This window comes from Gnatocerus cornutus, chromosome 2 (genome assembly GCF_029298725.1).
Source record: "Gnatocerus cornutus isolate USDA-ARS CGAHR chromosome 2, icGnaCorn1.1, whole genome shotgun sequence".
Classification (NCBI taxonomy): domain Eukaryota; kingdom Metazoa; phylum Arthropoda; class Insecta; order Coleoptera; family Tenebrionidae; genus Gnatocerus; species Gnatocerus cornutus.
The window spans coordinates 15,019,251-15,036,090 of NC_142234.1; the positions used below are offsets into that span (position 1 = coordinate 15,019,251).

The 16,840-nt window shown below is 37.2% G+C and overlaps 1 protein-coding gene across 1 annotated transcript in view; it reads left to right on the forward strand.

Annotated features, from left to right (window-relative positions):
- Positions 1 to 11,399, forward strand: part of klu (zinc finger protein klumpfuss) — a 29,226-nt gene extending 17,827 nt beyond the window's left edge. Inside the window, exon 3 of the mRNA XM_088030443.1 lies at positions 8,288 to 11,399. Within this exon, the coding sequence (XP_087886569.1) occupies positions 8,370 to 9,680 (1,311 nt within the window). The 5' untranslated portion in view covers positions 8,288 to 8,369 and the 3' untranslated portion in view covers positions 9,681 to 11,399. The remainder of the gene's footprint in view (positions 1 to 8,287) is intronic.
- Positions 11,400 to 16,840: the final 5,441 nt, after the last annotated feature.

Below are 16,840 nucleotides of genomic sequence, written 5' to 3' on the forward strand. Positions count from 1 at the left end.
TCGCACCCATTTGGGAATTAAACATATTAATAATAACCGATAATAACAGTGTCTACAAAAAACAGAATGAAAATTAAATTAACAGGTCGTGTAATGCAAATTAGCAGCCCACAATTTTGTTATTTTTTGAACATGCTCTTACAATTTCTCATTGTACCAACATTCTTATAATGATATTTAATTGGTAGTTGGAAGGAGATTGATTTCGCGCCTGTGTAAAAATTAAATAAATTTAATAACGGGATTAGAAAATACGTGTAGAAATTTAATGAACAGGAGGACCTGTGTGTTTAAAAATAATTGCTGCGTGTGAATATATCAGTCCGTACTTTTTTCCAAGTGGCCAAGTATTTATGGCCATTTTATAAAAATTTTAGTTACGACTAATTTAAAAAACATTTAACTTTTTAAACCTCAATTGTGTATCATTACTTAAATTTTAATTTTTGTTTGAGATAAAAATCGCCGACCCTCTGGTTCATTTCCTGTTTAAGTCAAATTAAAAGTTGAAGTAGCGTTGGCGTAGATGAGGGTGAAGGAATGTGCCTACCCGCAGATATCTTCGCTAAAAGTAAAAAATCGGAAGCAACCGAAATAAAAAAAAAACTTTGCTTCGACTGACTTTCACTAACTTTTTTGTGGGAAAGAAAGTGTGCTTTACATTTAAAAAAACAATGACATGATCTTTTCGCCCGATAAAGATAAATTTTGATCATTGAGCGGTCGAAGCATCATTTCGCAGTCGGTAGGAAGGTGTGTTCGCATCAAGCTTCACGAAAGAAACGATAATAAATTATAATAACTGTAAAAATAAAAAGGAGTGTTAGTAGCTTCTCTTTATGCTTCATAATGTAACGTGTTTATACAACGAGGCTCAAACTGAAACGAATGAAAATGTCAGTTTCAATTCAGTCGAGCTAATATTCCGAGAAAGTTCTCGAGTTTTCATATCGTCAAGCTGGGTGGTGTGACAAGCGCTTTGGTTTCACTGTAATTTATTTAAACTTTGAAAGCTTTAAAGTGAGTTTAGCGGTGTTGTTAATTTTTCACCTGCGAAGTAGTTTGTTAAATTGTGGATATTTCAGCGTGAACAGGTCATTAAATCCCTAATTGAGTCTAAAATGTACGTGGGTGCCTTCAAGTCCAGCCAAATTTTTTCCTGGGCGTTGCGTCGTGACTCACAAACCAAACACGAAGCCTCTTTCTTCGTGAACCGAAATGCAAATCAGGTCTAGTCTCACCCCCACATGAAGATTACCCATGGAGAGTTTCGAAACGCGTATCCTCCTGCGTTGCTATGAATCCATAGAATTGTCGCTGTTAAATCATTCCTCGAACCCATTAACTCCCACAAATCAGCGTTGCGCCACAACCGCGTCATGAAGGCCGACCTTAATTATAATTAGTTATCGGACCGAGGTAGCGCGCTATTTGTTCTGTTATCTTTCCGAATCGGGCATTCTTTCGATGGAAGCGATTTTTAGGTAACAAGCTAGAAATTCCAGAGCTACACCTACGATCCATCAAGTCGAGTTCTAATTGGCCGCTCCTATCTCAACACCTGGCCAAGAAATGCACCTGATGCTAAGTTCGCTATCAATGTTTACTTGTGCTTACGCCAAAATTATGACGAATATTAATGCGTCCGAGACAAAGAGGAGTGTGTGTGTGTAATTACGAAAGAAAAGAGAACGAACTTATCGGCCCGTTATCTCGAATTATATGCGACGGTGAAAAATAACGCGGCGGCTGCGGACCTCATCCAGATCTGACAAAGATGAAGACGTTGCTGACATCTTTATGATATTGTGGTCAGTTGAGGAGGTTTATTGCACGATTTCGCGGAATTTCTGAACGTGCTGAGCTCCTTAGGTGGCGGAACGGGTTCCCGACATTTGAACGACACTTGCGTAACGGGCTTTAGCGGCAAGCTGAATTATAACGATTCAGCAAATTAGGAAACCAACTTTTCCACAAAGGCACTGGTTTAGTTTTTTACAGCTGAAACACTTTTCCTTGCAAACATTCCTCGCGATTTTTCTAAAATTTTTCAAGGCACGTGAGCCGCTTTCAGAAAGCTCCATTTCTTCTATTCTTTACCAGTTCACCATGCAAATAAAGTCATAAGATAGCCATCGAGCTTTTTCAGAATACCGAGATGTCATCTGAAGTTACGTAAAAAATCTGCCACATAACATTTTTATTTAAAATAGCCGTCGGTGACACAACCTAATCAAACTCACATCTGTTAGAGCAGCGTCTAGAATTAAATTTCTTTATGGTTATGATAGTCATTCTCTATCAACCATTTATTTTCCGAGCTCTCATGCACATCTAATTCGTTAGGAATGCGGACAATTGATTAATCTTTAAGTCTACACTGTCGCACTACGTCTATGCAAGTGCAAAAGAATTTTTTTCTACTTTCGATTTCATCTTTTTCGAGAGGTCAAGATGATGATGACTTCGCACCGGTAGTCTATGAAGTTTTATAACAGGTACTTCTGTCGGGGAATATTTATAGCCCTCTTAAATCGTGGTTAGACTTTCGCTGCGCGGCGCCCACTTCGTAAGTAAGAACAGTACTTATTGAAAATGATTTGGGGCACCTGAAGGTCCGACGATAATGACTTCCTTTTCTATTGCACGCTTCTTCGCTCATTTACTTCAGACGGTAGTCCCTTTAAGCTACTATCAGCCTACCTGCTCGTTAACAATCTAAAATTTATGGAGGTTCTGTGTCAGTAGACAAAATATCCACTAAATAAATTATTTGTCTCAGACCGATAATTGCATCCCTTTTTGAAGATCTCCGCTTTGACTACCGTTTAAACTTACGAGTATTACTCTGTCACCTCTTTTCATCCGGCGAAAGTCTCCATTGACGTCACAAAATCGGGATTTCCAAAACTGCTCTTTTTGCTACCGTAATTAGAGTTTTTACCAAAGGCAACGAACCTCCACAATAGTTGGAATTTATCGAAATCGCAATATGGTTAGCGTACAAAGCATGCAAAATTCAAGTGCGAACACAACTCGTTCATTGAACTAAATCCTATAATCGTATCGGAAAATTTAACTTAATGGTGTCCTGCCGCGTCAATCAACACAAAATACCAAATAATTAAAGTGAAAGTCTGAACTCACAAAAGAAATTAATTTGTTTGTTGGCGTAGGTCGCCACCGGGGGCCTAAATATCGCTTCCAGTCGACAGACTTTGAAGGATTTCCACTTGAAAACGAAAGTAAAAATAGTTTTATTGCATCGAGGATCTTGTTAACATAAATTGTCACTGTTGGTGCGAAAATTTGCCTTTTATGGTTTACATGTATCTCAAACGATATTGCATGTTAAACTTGCGTTTACATGAGTCATGTTAACAGTTAGCCGGACACTTGTTAATTAGAGAGGAAACTGCTTTCCTGATCAAAACAAAATTAGAAGCCCCAGATCCTGAGAAAATATGACATCTCGTGTGGGAAGCAAACGGAAATTGCAGGGGATTTTTTGCCGGTGCCAAAAATTAAGCCAATTTAGGTAACACAGTCGCGAGGAGATAATTGTTTGTGGCTCACGAAAATTAATGTGTCTAAACAATTTTTTAATTGCTTGTATTGTTTTAAAACCTAATCAGTTATCTATGCTTGATTGTTGTTCTCGTGTTGTAGGGACGATATGGTTGTTGCCTTTCCATTTAATTTAGAAAAATGAGTAAGATGCATATCTAAATGTTAGATGAGTATCTAATTATTGTTATTTACGAAAGGCGAATAGCTTGTAAAAAATTAAATTAAAAATCATTTACAATACCAAGGAGTTTTCTTCTGCAAATTACAAAAGAGATCCATGTCACAACAATGCCATACTATGTCCAAAGTTCAGAATAATTATTGTTAAATGATTGTGCAAGACTGGTAATTACTCGCTGACAAAATCCATTATTCCAATTTTTCTCCTTCCTTAACCTCATTTTCGGCTGTACTTTCCACTGAAAAAACTGCCTTCACCAATTTCCAATAGCAATCATTCGTCTGCACGAAAAAAGTAATAACTATGATTTTTGTAACACGTTTTTAGGACGTCCTTATGGCAATATGTGTACACGAGTGTTGCGTGATCGCATTGTACTTAAACCTGCAATGTTGGATGGACTAATAGCATTATTTAAGTAGACTTAATGATAATCGTACTGAGAACTAGTCGATTGTGACTTTACCGCGAGATCGTGCCGTTCATCTTCCTCCTACATTTCCAAGATAATGTGACACGTTGTAAAGCAGAAATGGGAGTTTCAGTAAAAAGAAGGAATTAACAGGACACCTGCTGCGGCGGGAAAAAACGCCCGCTCATTATTAGCGAGCAGAAAAGTTGATTGGCGCAATTACGGTTTTATTTAGCAGAGGAATTTAGGTGGAGGTTATTTCACGGGTGTCCGCGTTTTCAATTTGGAATGTGAAAAATTTTGCTAATCACTTTTCAGCACTTTTCCGGAGCGTTGTCATTTTTTTCGTTTAACGTCTCTAAAAAATGAAAAAGTAACATGTTCGCGTGTTGTTGAAGATGAATTTTTGTTTATTTGTTGTTTCGAGTTGAAAAGATGAACGCATCGTGCAAGTATACATTACAGTACACCGCCTCCTATTAAAGTGTAATTATAGTAAACATCGCTATTGGTAGTCCAAGCACCTGCAACAGAAGCTACCAGTTTGTGTCGTGTTCGACTACAATTTCAGAAAAACAACTGCGCCTACCACATCCATTTTTTTTCGTCGTCTTCTCCAGTACAGTCACATTTGCAATTTGCCAAAGATCTGGTGTTAAAAAATGAGGAAATACTTTAGCGCTGACAGTAATGTTGGCAGCGACTAAAACAGGGATTTTAATGAGAGTTTTTAATGGTATAGTCGCCAACATAGAGACTTAATTGCATTAAAAGCGCATTTACAATTTCCACTTATTCTTCATTAAATTTTTAAGCGAAAGTTAATGGCAACAAGATGTAGACTTGGGCTTACTTTAGATTTTACGGTACGAGCTTCCACCGAAATGCTCGTAATTACTCGTGTTAAATGCTTTGTTGCGTGTAGAAGCGCTGCTGTAGTATTTTTGGACTTAACAATTTAATAAGATGTTTAGAACATATTGAATTGTGTAACAACTTAGAACATAATTAAGTTTTTCAACCTTGATCCTACGAGTTTGGAAATTTTGAGCTTCGAATTAAAAGGTTGGTAAAATTAGCGGTTACGAGGATTAATGGGGCAGAAATAGGAAAACACAATGATTAAATCGAGTTGGATGTGCAATTTTCCTTTGATTATGATATTTTTGTGCAAAGTGGCTCGCTTTTGAAGTTTTCAAATTTTATAAATTCCACTGGATAATTGGGTTACAAAGCATTTTTGCTTAATTTGACTAGTTTTTATAGTGAAAAATTGGCACTCTACTGACCTTTACCTTCACGTTCTAGTAGTTCCATCTGTTGCTACAGTTAAGTGGATTTAACAATCTTTTCAATAAAGTAGTAATAACAAAACATTAAGCATCTGATAATACATAAAATAAGTAGAGTGTGTACTACCGCCGCTTTAGCAGAGAAAAATCATAATTAAAATACACCACGATTGATTATTATTAATAATTGATGCAATTTCCGTTTTTGTTATTAATGAAAGTTGGTGTCATAATTGATTGTTTCAATCTAAACAGTTTTTAGTATCGCGCGCCGATAATTTTAATTGAGCGCTCTTGTCCATGAATCATGGTATTCAACGTAATAATTACCGGTATAGTATTAGATTATGGTTATTGTTGTTATTATTAGGTTATTCAAAAGGTAAACTCATTAAATATGGCGGTATTCTTCGCGTACACAATAACGCAATTCGGATAATTGGAAAAAAGTTGTGGCTCGAAGTGCACATGGATAAGCGGCACGTTTGAGATTGATACGCACCACTTTGAGCGCCAAATTTAAAATGATGGGGTCACTGAAACAGAGCTGGTCGATTTAGCTCTTCTCCCGTAAATGAGTTAATAAATCATAATATTCTGGCACAGTAGTTGACACCTGTCTCTTGTTAAGTTAACAATAAAGCGAACTAGCAATGTTATTAACGTAACTTCTGTACTGTTTTAGAAATGACTTTTGTCACGCAATCCCGCCCACGTCCTTCTTCCAGCATATTATCAAGCTGGCAATCGTCATTATGCTCAGAGACAGACGATAAAATGATTTATGTTAAACACATTCATGATTTGTGCGTAAAGTTATATCGCATGATAATTACGGCTATTTGCCATGTGCTGTACAATATAGCATGATAATGGTTGAATTCCTACACCTACTGCGATACCGACTCAGCTAATTAACACCGTTCAACGTTAGGTGTACTTGTGAAGGTAACGGAAAATAAGTCACAACACGGACACGATTCAATTAATCTGCGCTCGAGGATAATTCTTATCTGAATCATACTGTACAAATTTGTACTTTACATACAAATTAATATAATGTCGGCGGCTGCGCCTTCTTCACACTCTTTGCACACAATAGAGGCGGTGCGAGTTATGGGCGCTTGAGAAGAAATAAGGAAGCTTTATCTTGCTAGAGTACACATGTGACAAGCAACACCGTTAGAGAGGCGATTTTTGCTGTTTTACAACAAACCAACGCGACGTAGGAGGCGGCTAAATATTAGCCATGGGGAAACAAAGGTGCTTTTGGGTGCTAACAATAAGACTATTAGTATTTGTTCAACGGAACAGAATATAAACACTCGCTTAGCATTGTCCAATTTTAGCATTAGATGACAACGGTTCCTGATAATAGCTTCTACTTACTATATTAGTACTGCCGGGCATTTTAACCCTACAAATTTCATTTAAGCGCTGAATCTTCGTCATGACGAAGCTTTTAGTCCCATGTCCATTCACCCACAACTTTTACTCTTTTCGCAAGATGGAAAGATATCCGGATTGGATTTGTATTCAATACGGCGCGTCCTTTTAAATACATACACAGTGTCCAGTTTGTCATACGTATAAGGCGAAGCAGCTTGTAAAATATTCTAGCGTTGAAGGTGGGTGTTTTTTAAAGGATCGGATGGTACTTCTATGGGCTAAAATCGTGTACATGATAATATTATTGGGAATTATGCCGATAGCGTGGCCGTGCTTTGAAAAGAATTGATCACTCTTGTCGTCGCGATCTACAGACGCATTTATTAACTACGACAAGACGGACGAGGAAAATTTGTTTGGAATATTCAAAAGGTGGACAGCGAATTTATTGAGCTTAATAAACATTTTCCTCTTGATATAATTAAGTTCTTTTACGTTTTTAGTTGATAGCATTTTTAACACGTGTCTTGTTTGTATGACACGAAGCGTCATCTCTGTGCAAATAAAATGAGGCGAAAAGGACTGAAATAAGAATAAAAGTTGCACGTATCCGTTTCAGTATAGGTAAACCCTGTGTTATATTATTTACAGCATCGATCATCGTTCATCAGGATCATCAGACTTCTCATCAGTGTTGCTTTCAGATTATTATCATTATCAAGTCAAGTATAAGATGAAGCAACCGATTAATGCAGACCACCCCGAATTTTTCTCGCTGTAACAATGGACCATCTTGCTTAATTTGTACAGAAAATTGAATGTATTCTAGTCACAAATTAAATTGATCTGGAACAGATTTAGCTGGAATAATATCCAATCTAGTTTCGGTTAAAAGGGAATTTTCGGGAGAGCTGTAAAGAAAATTGTTTAGGCATTCGTGCAGCGCGTATAAAGATGTGATGTTAATTGTGCGAATGACACATAAATCAAATTCTTGCGCTCATCATAAATAGTAAATAGTCTAGTCACGTCGGCTGCATGTAGCACGCCGTCGGCACTAAATAATCGCGCGATATCCGCAACAATTGTAAAAGTCGCTTGCGGTGGTGAGCCAAGCAACCCCGCAATGCACTGCAGTTGGTCTGAGCGCGCTGCATTGCCACCCCCGTCGCATTGCACCACGAAAGAACGAAGTTAGCAGCAGAAGGCACAGTCCAAGAGATAGTGCGTGCGTGTCCGCGTCTCGGCATGTCTCCATTCATATTTCATAACGAGGTCAGCTATCAGGTGTCGGCGGACAATAACAGGTACTTGCCGCTCGCAGGTATCGCGTAACTACTACACGTTCGTGCCGCTATCACTACCACTTTTTGCGGCTTCGGCCTGCGGCGACCGACGAGGAGTGGCTCGAAACGTAATAAACCAGCTTCTTCTTTGTTGCAGGTAATTCGGGAGGAACCCGGAGCATGCACCAGGCTCTCGGACGCACATCGAAGGATCCGCGGCCCTCTGCCGCCTCGCGCTAATGACGATGGCTGAGACCGCTATCGAGTCTTCCAACGACAAAGTCAACAACAACCATCCTCTGGTGGTCAATCACAACCATCGTCCCATTGCCAAGCAGAGAAAGCGGAAGAGGCTGAGCCAAGTCCTGGACAAGCTTACGGGAGGACAGATCGACATTCCCAGTGCGGACGATGTCGCCGCGACTAACCTTTACAATAACAACATCAAGGAAGAAGAGCGCGACGCGAAGCAGCGCCAGTTTACGCCAGACGTCTTCAAGTTTGATACGTCGGACACCAATCGGTTCAAGACCGGCGCGAGCGAAGACGAGGACGTTTTCAGTCCGGCGAGCTCTAATAAGTCGCCACATAGTTCGACAGAGTCGCCTAGGATTAGTTTTAGTCCTTTACGACTGAAAGAAGACGACGCCAGTTGTAGTCCTCCACTTCCGTTCCAAAGAACTTCGTGTCCCTGCTACCAGTGTATCACAGTCGGTCACCACACACCGCCTCTGCACCCTTACGACAGATATTTTCCCGCACCCATGTCGCCGGCCTCGCCGTGCAACTTTGAACGGTACTTTCACTCCAAGTATCTCCCAGACATTTTTAGAAGACGCAGCCACTCCGATTCGGACCTCCCTTTGTGGTTCGATAGGGCGAAGGCCTCCTGGCCTCATCCTCTAACTCTTCCGCCTTCAAAACCAAACTCACCTCAAGACTCCCCTTTGGATCTTTCTATAAAAACAAAGGAATCTCTTCCTCCTCCGCTTCCTCTTTATTCGCCTGGGTTTATACCGTCTCGCGGCGCCGTCTCCGTTCCTGTGGTCAAAGGTGATGTGGCTTCGCCCACGACGAAAGAATCTGTCGCTTCCAGATATAATCTGGAGGTGTCTCCCGTGGTGGAAGAGATGCCCCCTGGCTCCGACGTGGCTTACGTTTGCCCCGTTTGTGGTCAGATGTTCAGTCTCCACGATCGTCTCGCAAAGCACATGGCATCTCGACACAAGAGTCGCCAAAATAGCGGTGAAACGGCAGCGAAAGCGTACTTGTGCGACGTCTGCAAGAGATCCTTTGCTCGCAGCGATATGCTCACGAGACACATGCGCCTCCACACTGGGGTGAAACCGTACACGTGCCGCGTTTGTGGGCAAGTATTTTCGAGATCCGATCATTTGTCCACGCACCAAAGGACGCACACGGGCGAAAAGCCGTACAAGTGTCCGCAGTGTCCATACGCTGCCTGCAGAAGGGACATGATTACAAGACACATGAGGACTCACGCACGCTACGAACCGGAACCTCTTCCCGTCAAGACTGAAAATCACTAATTTTTGGAGTACGTCCTTTTACATCAGTGCACAGTGTTGTTTTCGAAATTAAGTGATAAGTTGTCGGTAGTGCCGCAACCACCGTAAGGACTTTGATGGCAAATTGCACATTCAGATCAGTTCAGTAACTTTTTCGTAGTAACACGTACAAAATGTCTAGTCGATGGGTCAGCCTTACGGTACTCTTCGGATGTGTTGATGTCACTACTTGATAGTCCAAGATCTCATTTCATTCCAATGTGCGTCAATTGCCAAGCCAGTTTCATTTACAAAACAGCGATTATTTTGTGCCAAATAAATATGGCCAGTGGCAATACTCGGAGCCAGAATATCACTTGTTTTTTTACACTTCGTTTTAACCTTTATTAATGTGTATCTTATTAGTATTGTGAGAATCTCCCCATGAGATTCTTCTTGTATTAGTTGCAAATTACAAATTGGAAACAACAGGGCTAGCAAGAGCTCATACTAAAATACTGAATCTAAACGAAACAGTCGCAACGGTCTAAAATTTTAGTTAGTACGAGTTTGATCGGTACTGTTGTATTCTCTCTTTTTCTATATAGTGTGTATTTTTGGAAACTTTAAGACATATCACACTTCGGCAACCGCGAAATCTGTCCATCCACACTTAGTGCCCATTTCCCAATCGGGTGAGCTGACTTTTAATTAAGATATATCTGTAAGTATGTAATTTGACCGTCAGAAATTTTGAGACGACACGATGCAGGTCTGTACTAGCTACACCTGACGACGGTGGCTATTAAGATTTCTCGATGGCCGAATGCAAAGGTTTAAATCGAGATCATTTTTAGATAATATAGGCTTGAAGCCACCTTTCTGACATGATCTATTTTTAGAATAAATGACATGGCGAACTGACTTCAAAAGAAGGCTGTAAACTGTAAACGAGAGTGCTTTTCGAATTTTTAGAAGCTTGCACTTAAAAATTTTCGTAATAAAGTTTCTTTGTACTTGATTAGAATAAGTGAGTTTGTTCTCTCTTTTTAGTGGTTGAGATGTTGAATTTTCCTTGCCTAAAGACGAAATGATGGAATGATTGTTATTGTTTTGAACAAAAATGCTTTAATATAATTTTATTACTTAGGAGATACGTAACTTTAGATTTTGACGAGAATACGAATACTGTGATATTTGTACATTTCGTTATTACTGCTTTAATTTTAATGAGAGTAATAACTTGATTAGTTATATATTTTTGATATCGAATTTTAAATGATGAAAAAATGTTGTCTTAAAGTGAGCTTCATTATCGATAACATCATTTTCATTGGGCATTGTCTAGAAAAAATGTAAAACGATTTTTGGCGATTAAGTTTTCGTGCCACAAAAATTTAAATTGTTACCTGTTTTCTATTTTCTGTGTATAAATTTTTACAATCATTGTGCCACACTTGTTTTGTAATGTTAATGTTAAACGATAAACGTATGTTTAATTATTTTTACTTGTAAGTTTAGATAAGTATTCACATTGTTAATCTTAAAACTATCGGTTTTAAACTGTCTTTTATTTATGTATATTTATTTTTCTCTTTTCAGAAAAGTGTTGTCATTTTATGTTATTGCATGTACAAAGACATGGCTACTTAATTATTTAATTTGTTATTTTTTTATGTACCTATTTAAGTTTTTAAAGATTCTGTGAATCTCAGTTTTTGAAATCGACTTCTGTTATTAGTCAAAGAAGAAATAAACTTCCTTCTGAAACAATCGCATTTTTCTTTATCGCTACGGATGTCTGACAATAAATGACGAAATATACTAGCAATAAAAACTTTCTGCAGGTGCAGCGCAATTTTAATTGGGGTCTACGAATTAGCGTTCATTAAAAATCATTGACCGTTCGTAATTACCACCAACTATTTAGTTCTTTTAAAAAAGACAAAGACCAAGCCTAACCGCTGGAATAAACCACAAAGTCAAAGAGAATATGAATATACACTAATTTTTTAACTGCCTCTACGAATTTTACGAAGGAGTGAAATTGATTACGTTCAAGGTTATCGTTAACTATCATCAGATAATTAATGGGCAGAGTGATTTAGAATATCCGCTGGTACTACCACTGACTACCTACTAAATTTTGAACCTTTAATTACCAGTTGGAGTGCTACCGATGTTGGTCATTTTTAGTTTCCGTTTCAATTACTGTAATGGCCGAAAGGCGTTCCTTTTTAGATTTCTAATTACTTTTCAGAGCATGCAGACAATTAATAGAGTAAAAATTTTATTAAAGTTACACTGTGGGTTGGACTATTTGGATATTACTTACCATCCTCACAAAACAAAAATTAAAACAAAGCTTAAAGATAAGTACTTTCTGAATGATGTAACCAAAGTAAGAAGACTTCTGGGCGAATTTAACTGACTATCAACATAAGGGAAGAGATATACATATTCCGTTTATAAATGCACTTTGATCCCTTCTGTTTTCAAAGTGGGCTAACCGCCGCCCTCCAGGCCATTTCAAAAACATTGTAGCAAAGACACATCCGACATTTGTTGCAATTTTATCGATCTATTAATGGCCATTTCATAAACTAAATGTCTACATTCTCTTTAACGAAACCCATAAAACAAGTTAACACAAGTTATAATGTAATGAATTTAAGTTTATTCTTGTCGTATGGAGCTCATAATTGCACATTAATCTCTTAGTGTCATTTACAATATAATCTCTGCGATGATTTTTCCATTGTGAATCTAAAAGTTGCAAGGCGTCGTTTAGAATTCCCCACTACCAGGTGTCCTAAGAATGCATGCAACGAATTAAAATTTCTTCAAGTGTTGTAATAAGTGCATAAATACGTTTAATGGAAACTAATTTAAATACAATCGAATTCACTTCATTGACCATACCATTTCCGAAAGAACTAGCCACGATTTCCCTTCTATTATCGTCTCGTTAATCATGGTCGGTGTTATTTCCGCGAATTCCGTTGTTTTTAAAGTCGTAACCTTCGTTATCAAGAGATGTGTTATGTCATCAACCAACAAAGATAATTTTCATACGAGCTTTCTCTCGTACAACACCAACGACAATAAAATATTCAATTAACCAGTGTCTAGTTACATTCAAGAATGTTCTTGTGTGTCTTAACTATTACAGGGTCTGAGGAATTAATTTTATGGAGTGATCTTATCTCTTTTATTTTTCAGAAAGGTAATAACGAGCCGGAAAATGAAATTTAAAATGAAACATAGAGTGGATTCCTGAAATTTTTTCTCACTTGCCTTTGCGGCTTCTTATTTTTGAAAGCTCCAAGATTACAGAAAAATTAGATAATGACTGGATATTTATTCGTTATATCTTACACAAAATTCCGGTTTTGGGTAGGTAGCTTTCGAACAATGGACTTTGAAGGCGGCGTGGTCTGGAATCAAGTAACTAATCTGATAAGTCTTTTGCGGCTTGGATTTCTGAAGAGGATATTATCTCACCACCTGTCGATGCACTTAGCGGGGCGAATATTCTTGTTCTTGCATTCTGGAGGAAAACTGAAATATCTGTACAGACATACGGAAGCTTTAATTAATTGCTAACCAGCATGAGTCTTTACTCGCTTTCAACTAGAGCCTTCTAATTATTTCAGAACATTTTATTCTTCTACATACTTCTACAGTCTTTCTAATTGGTTAAATTAATCAAATTACGCACAAAATAGCAAGGAATAATTATCGCCTGCTGAGAGAGTGATGACTCGTGCGAAGAACGTCCACTCTAATAAAATAATTATCGCTACTATGACTACAAAGTGTTACACTTTAACCATTAATTTTATTAAAATTCTTTTTTGTGCATGTGCTCTAAATTTCAATCGTGCAGTTCGTTATAGCATTTTTTGTACGTCATTTATCACAGAAGAGGAGAATTATTGTCACCGTGGTCTATATACGGACGAAGTTCTTGTAAGTGTGCTATAGCTCGAGCCAATTAGATAAAATAGGCATTCAATGCATTTTTTCTAAGATTAGATCTTCAGTTCTGCGAATTGGTCGATCCAATTGTAATGACCAATTGTGTAAACGTAATGGCATTTTTGCCTTGTATAGCGTGAAAGATAGAAATCATTTTTCTAAATTAATGAGATTTTTTTGTAGAAAATTATCCATTTGTATTGCAGTTACTGAACTAAACTTAAAATTTATTTTGTTGTATAAAATTATGTACTTACTGAATTTGCATTTCCGCAGTTCGAAATTGAACTTTTGGATTATGATTTTAAAAGTCACACTTATGGTAATCAATCTTATCCTTGAACATATAAATAACACTACTCAGTTTTTATCGAGCACTAAAAAAACACAACTTTGTAGCAAAAATAATAATTAATTACCTATAATTCTAATTTTTCCATTAATTTGATTAAATTTTGTAATTAAATTTCTGAGTTCCACTATCAACACAAATTTATTTGGTCTTTTAGTTGACTTTCTTAATAATTTTCATTTTCTTTACAAGTTTTCAGGTCACATTTCAGGCGCTGAAAGCAGAGAATAGCCTGGTAGTGCAGGCAACCATGTATACAGCAGTAAAATGAGCACTGGTTTGAGCAATGATACCAATTCGTAGTAAAAACTTGAACGTGAAGTTACATACAAATGACACTAGTGAAATATTAGCATTTTTTTAGATTGAAATTAATAAAAAACAGCTTAATTTGGAAAATCTATTTGTGGCAAAACTATCAGAATTACAGATTATCAGTCTGCAATGAATAAAATGTACATCGATAATCCGTTTTTATTGCAAATTTTATCAGTGTTTGTTATCAGTTATCAGCCAAAAACTCGAAACATTGGAGAATACGTAGATATTACTCTAAATATCGTAGAGGACGAAAAGACGCAGTATGTTACGAATGTAAAGAAGAGAAATAAGACAGATTTGAATGTTGTATCTAAAAGATATGATGCATTGAAAATCGGAATGATTTGGATTAAGAAATTTAAAAAAATTAAAAGATCAAAGAATTTAAAATTTTCAAAGTACAGTAATCTGAAAATTCGTGCATACTGAGATCGCGGAATCGGAGTCCAATGGTTTTAGACAAACATTCCAAAAATATTAAAAATAATAAAACTCAATTTTTTACCATGTGTTTTTTTACAAAAACCACTTTAGAAGATACTTCAGGTTTATGATACAGGTATTTAATCACTTTTTAAAACATCCGCAATAAAATATAATATCGGCTTTGCTTAATTATAAGTAGTAGTAATGAACAATTAAGTATAGAAATGACAATTAAAATTTATTTCGGTTACTGAAATAAATTCTCCCAAAACTACAGTTCGTCTTCATAACGTTATAATGAAATTAAAGGGACTTTTATTTTGTTTGTGTTATAATTACAGTGAGCACGAGGCTTACAAAATCCGAGTGTTATTAATGCACTTTGCTCAAGAAATTAAATTTTATGATTGTTTCTAAATAGACGGAATAAATTAATGATCATTGTTTTTCCAATTACGAAACTACATAAATTTTCTTACTCATCTCTTTGTCGCTGCATTCAAGATCAAAGCTCCACTTAATTAACAACTATTTCCAGCGAAAAGGTTAACCAGGTGCATTCAAAATTCTCACTCGCCAAGAAAGTGTCCAGATGAACAGTTTGGATTGTTTAGTCTACCCACATCAGTTCTAATTACCTGCATCTAAAAACTATAATTGCAGCTGAGTCTCTGAAATGTTGAATTTATTGCACGTGGACTGGGTCCACTTGCTTCAAGTTATTTAGTTAAAATTATAGCTGCAAACTTTCGAACGGATTTATTATTGCACTTGGATTATTCATACTCGTAAATGAAGTTTCATCACCTTTTATTTTCGTCAGTTGCGTAAGATAGTTGGAAAAGGGCTCATGCAACTTTTTTCTCTTATTTTTTTATTAATGAAGATGAATGGTACACTGACTACTTAACTTCATCTTTGAAAAATGACTCCCGATTTTTGAAACTTTTTGTGCATGAAGTTGTTGAAAGGTCCAGTAGTCGGATTAAATTACAAAAGGCCGGTTCCATAAACGTGGTGTCAGGTTAGTATACTGTTGGCGAACTTTGACCCTTACTGCATTGTACCATCATACTGGTAATTTATTTACCTACCATGCCCCACTCGAACTGCGGTAATGTCCCCACATAAATTTTCCAGTTTTATTTTTATCATTTTTTTAACACACATAACTGAAGAAACGTAAAGTATTAATAATCGTGGAAAGGTCGCGCCACAAGTTCGGACGCGATTTTTTCGTTTTTGAAGTCTGCAATAGTTTCTCGGAAGTTGGCAAAATTTTATGCAAATTTTCCCAACGCATATGGTTGTAGGGTACGGCACCAAAATCAGACCGAGGCCGGGGGCACACAATTGCAGGAGCGGCGTTGGTATTCAGGGGGCGCGCGACAACTGTCACGTCTTGCGCCTACACTACACCCGCCTTCACTCTTGACTTTCTCCGACTGTCTTAAAATATTTTTACACATATTGTTCAGCGAGCAATTAAAGGAAGAAAACTAAAATCGTCGGATTTTTTTTAATAAGATACCGTTTGATAGAGCAGAACTCAAGTAGCGATTATTTCACGATTACAGCGTGTGGAAGCTTAGAAAAGCTTCGGGCTACAGAATTTCAGCGTCTAACATGATTGATGGGTGTTAATTGCCAATCATTTCCTTTTGTGCAAAAGTTTTTTATATCAAATTGCACGAAATAAATACTTGTTGATATTAAAATTAAACGGGTTTGGAGATGTGTGTGGATCATTTTCCAAAAATAAGTTAATAATTAACGTGGGCGCGACTTTCACATAATCAAGAAATAAATTATCATTAAAGATAGTTATAACTAGTAAACATGCAAAGGCATAATAGAGATTAGCATATAAGGCAAGGTAAGCTAGACCAAAGAAGTCATTCATCAGAAAACCTATTAGGTAATGACATACAAGTGTCTTGTCAGTAGGCTGAATTCGTAAGATATTGCGCTTGGATCGTTTAAGTGGGAGAATTATCAGTATGGTTATTAAAACGTCAGAAATTTTTGTATTATTGCTTTTCTAGTGGTAAGCATGTTGACAGTTTGTTCCATACCAGTAAGCTTGAACTAATGACATGATGACTATATTTCCACACTGAGT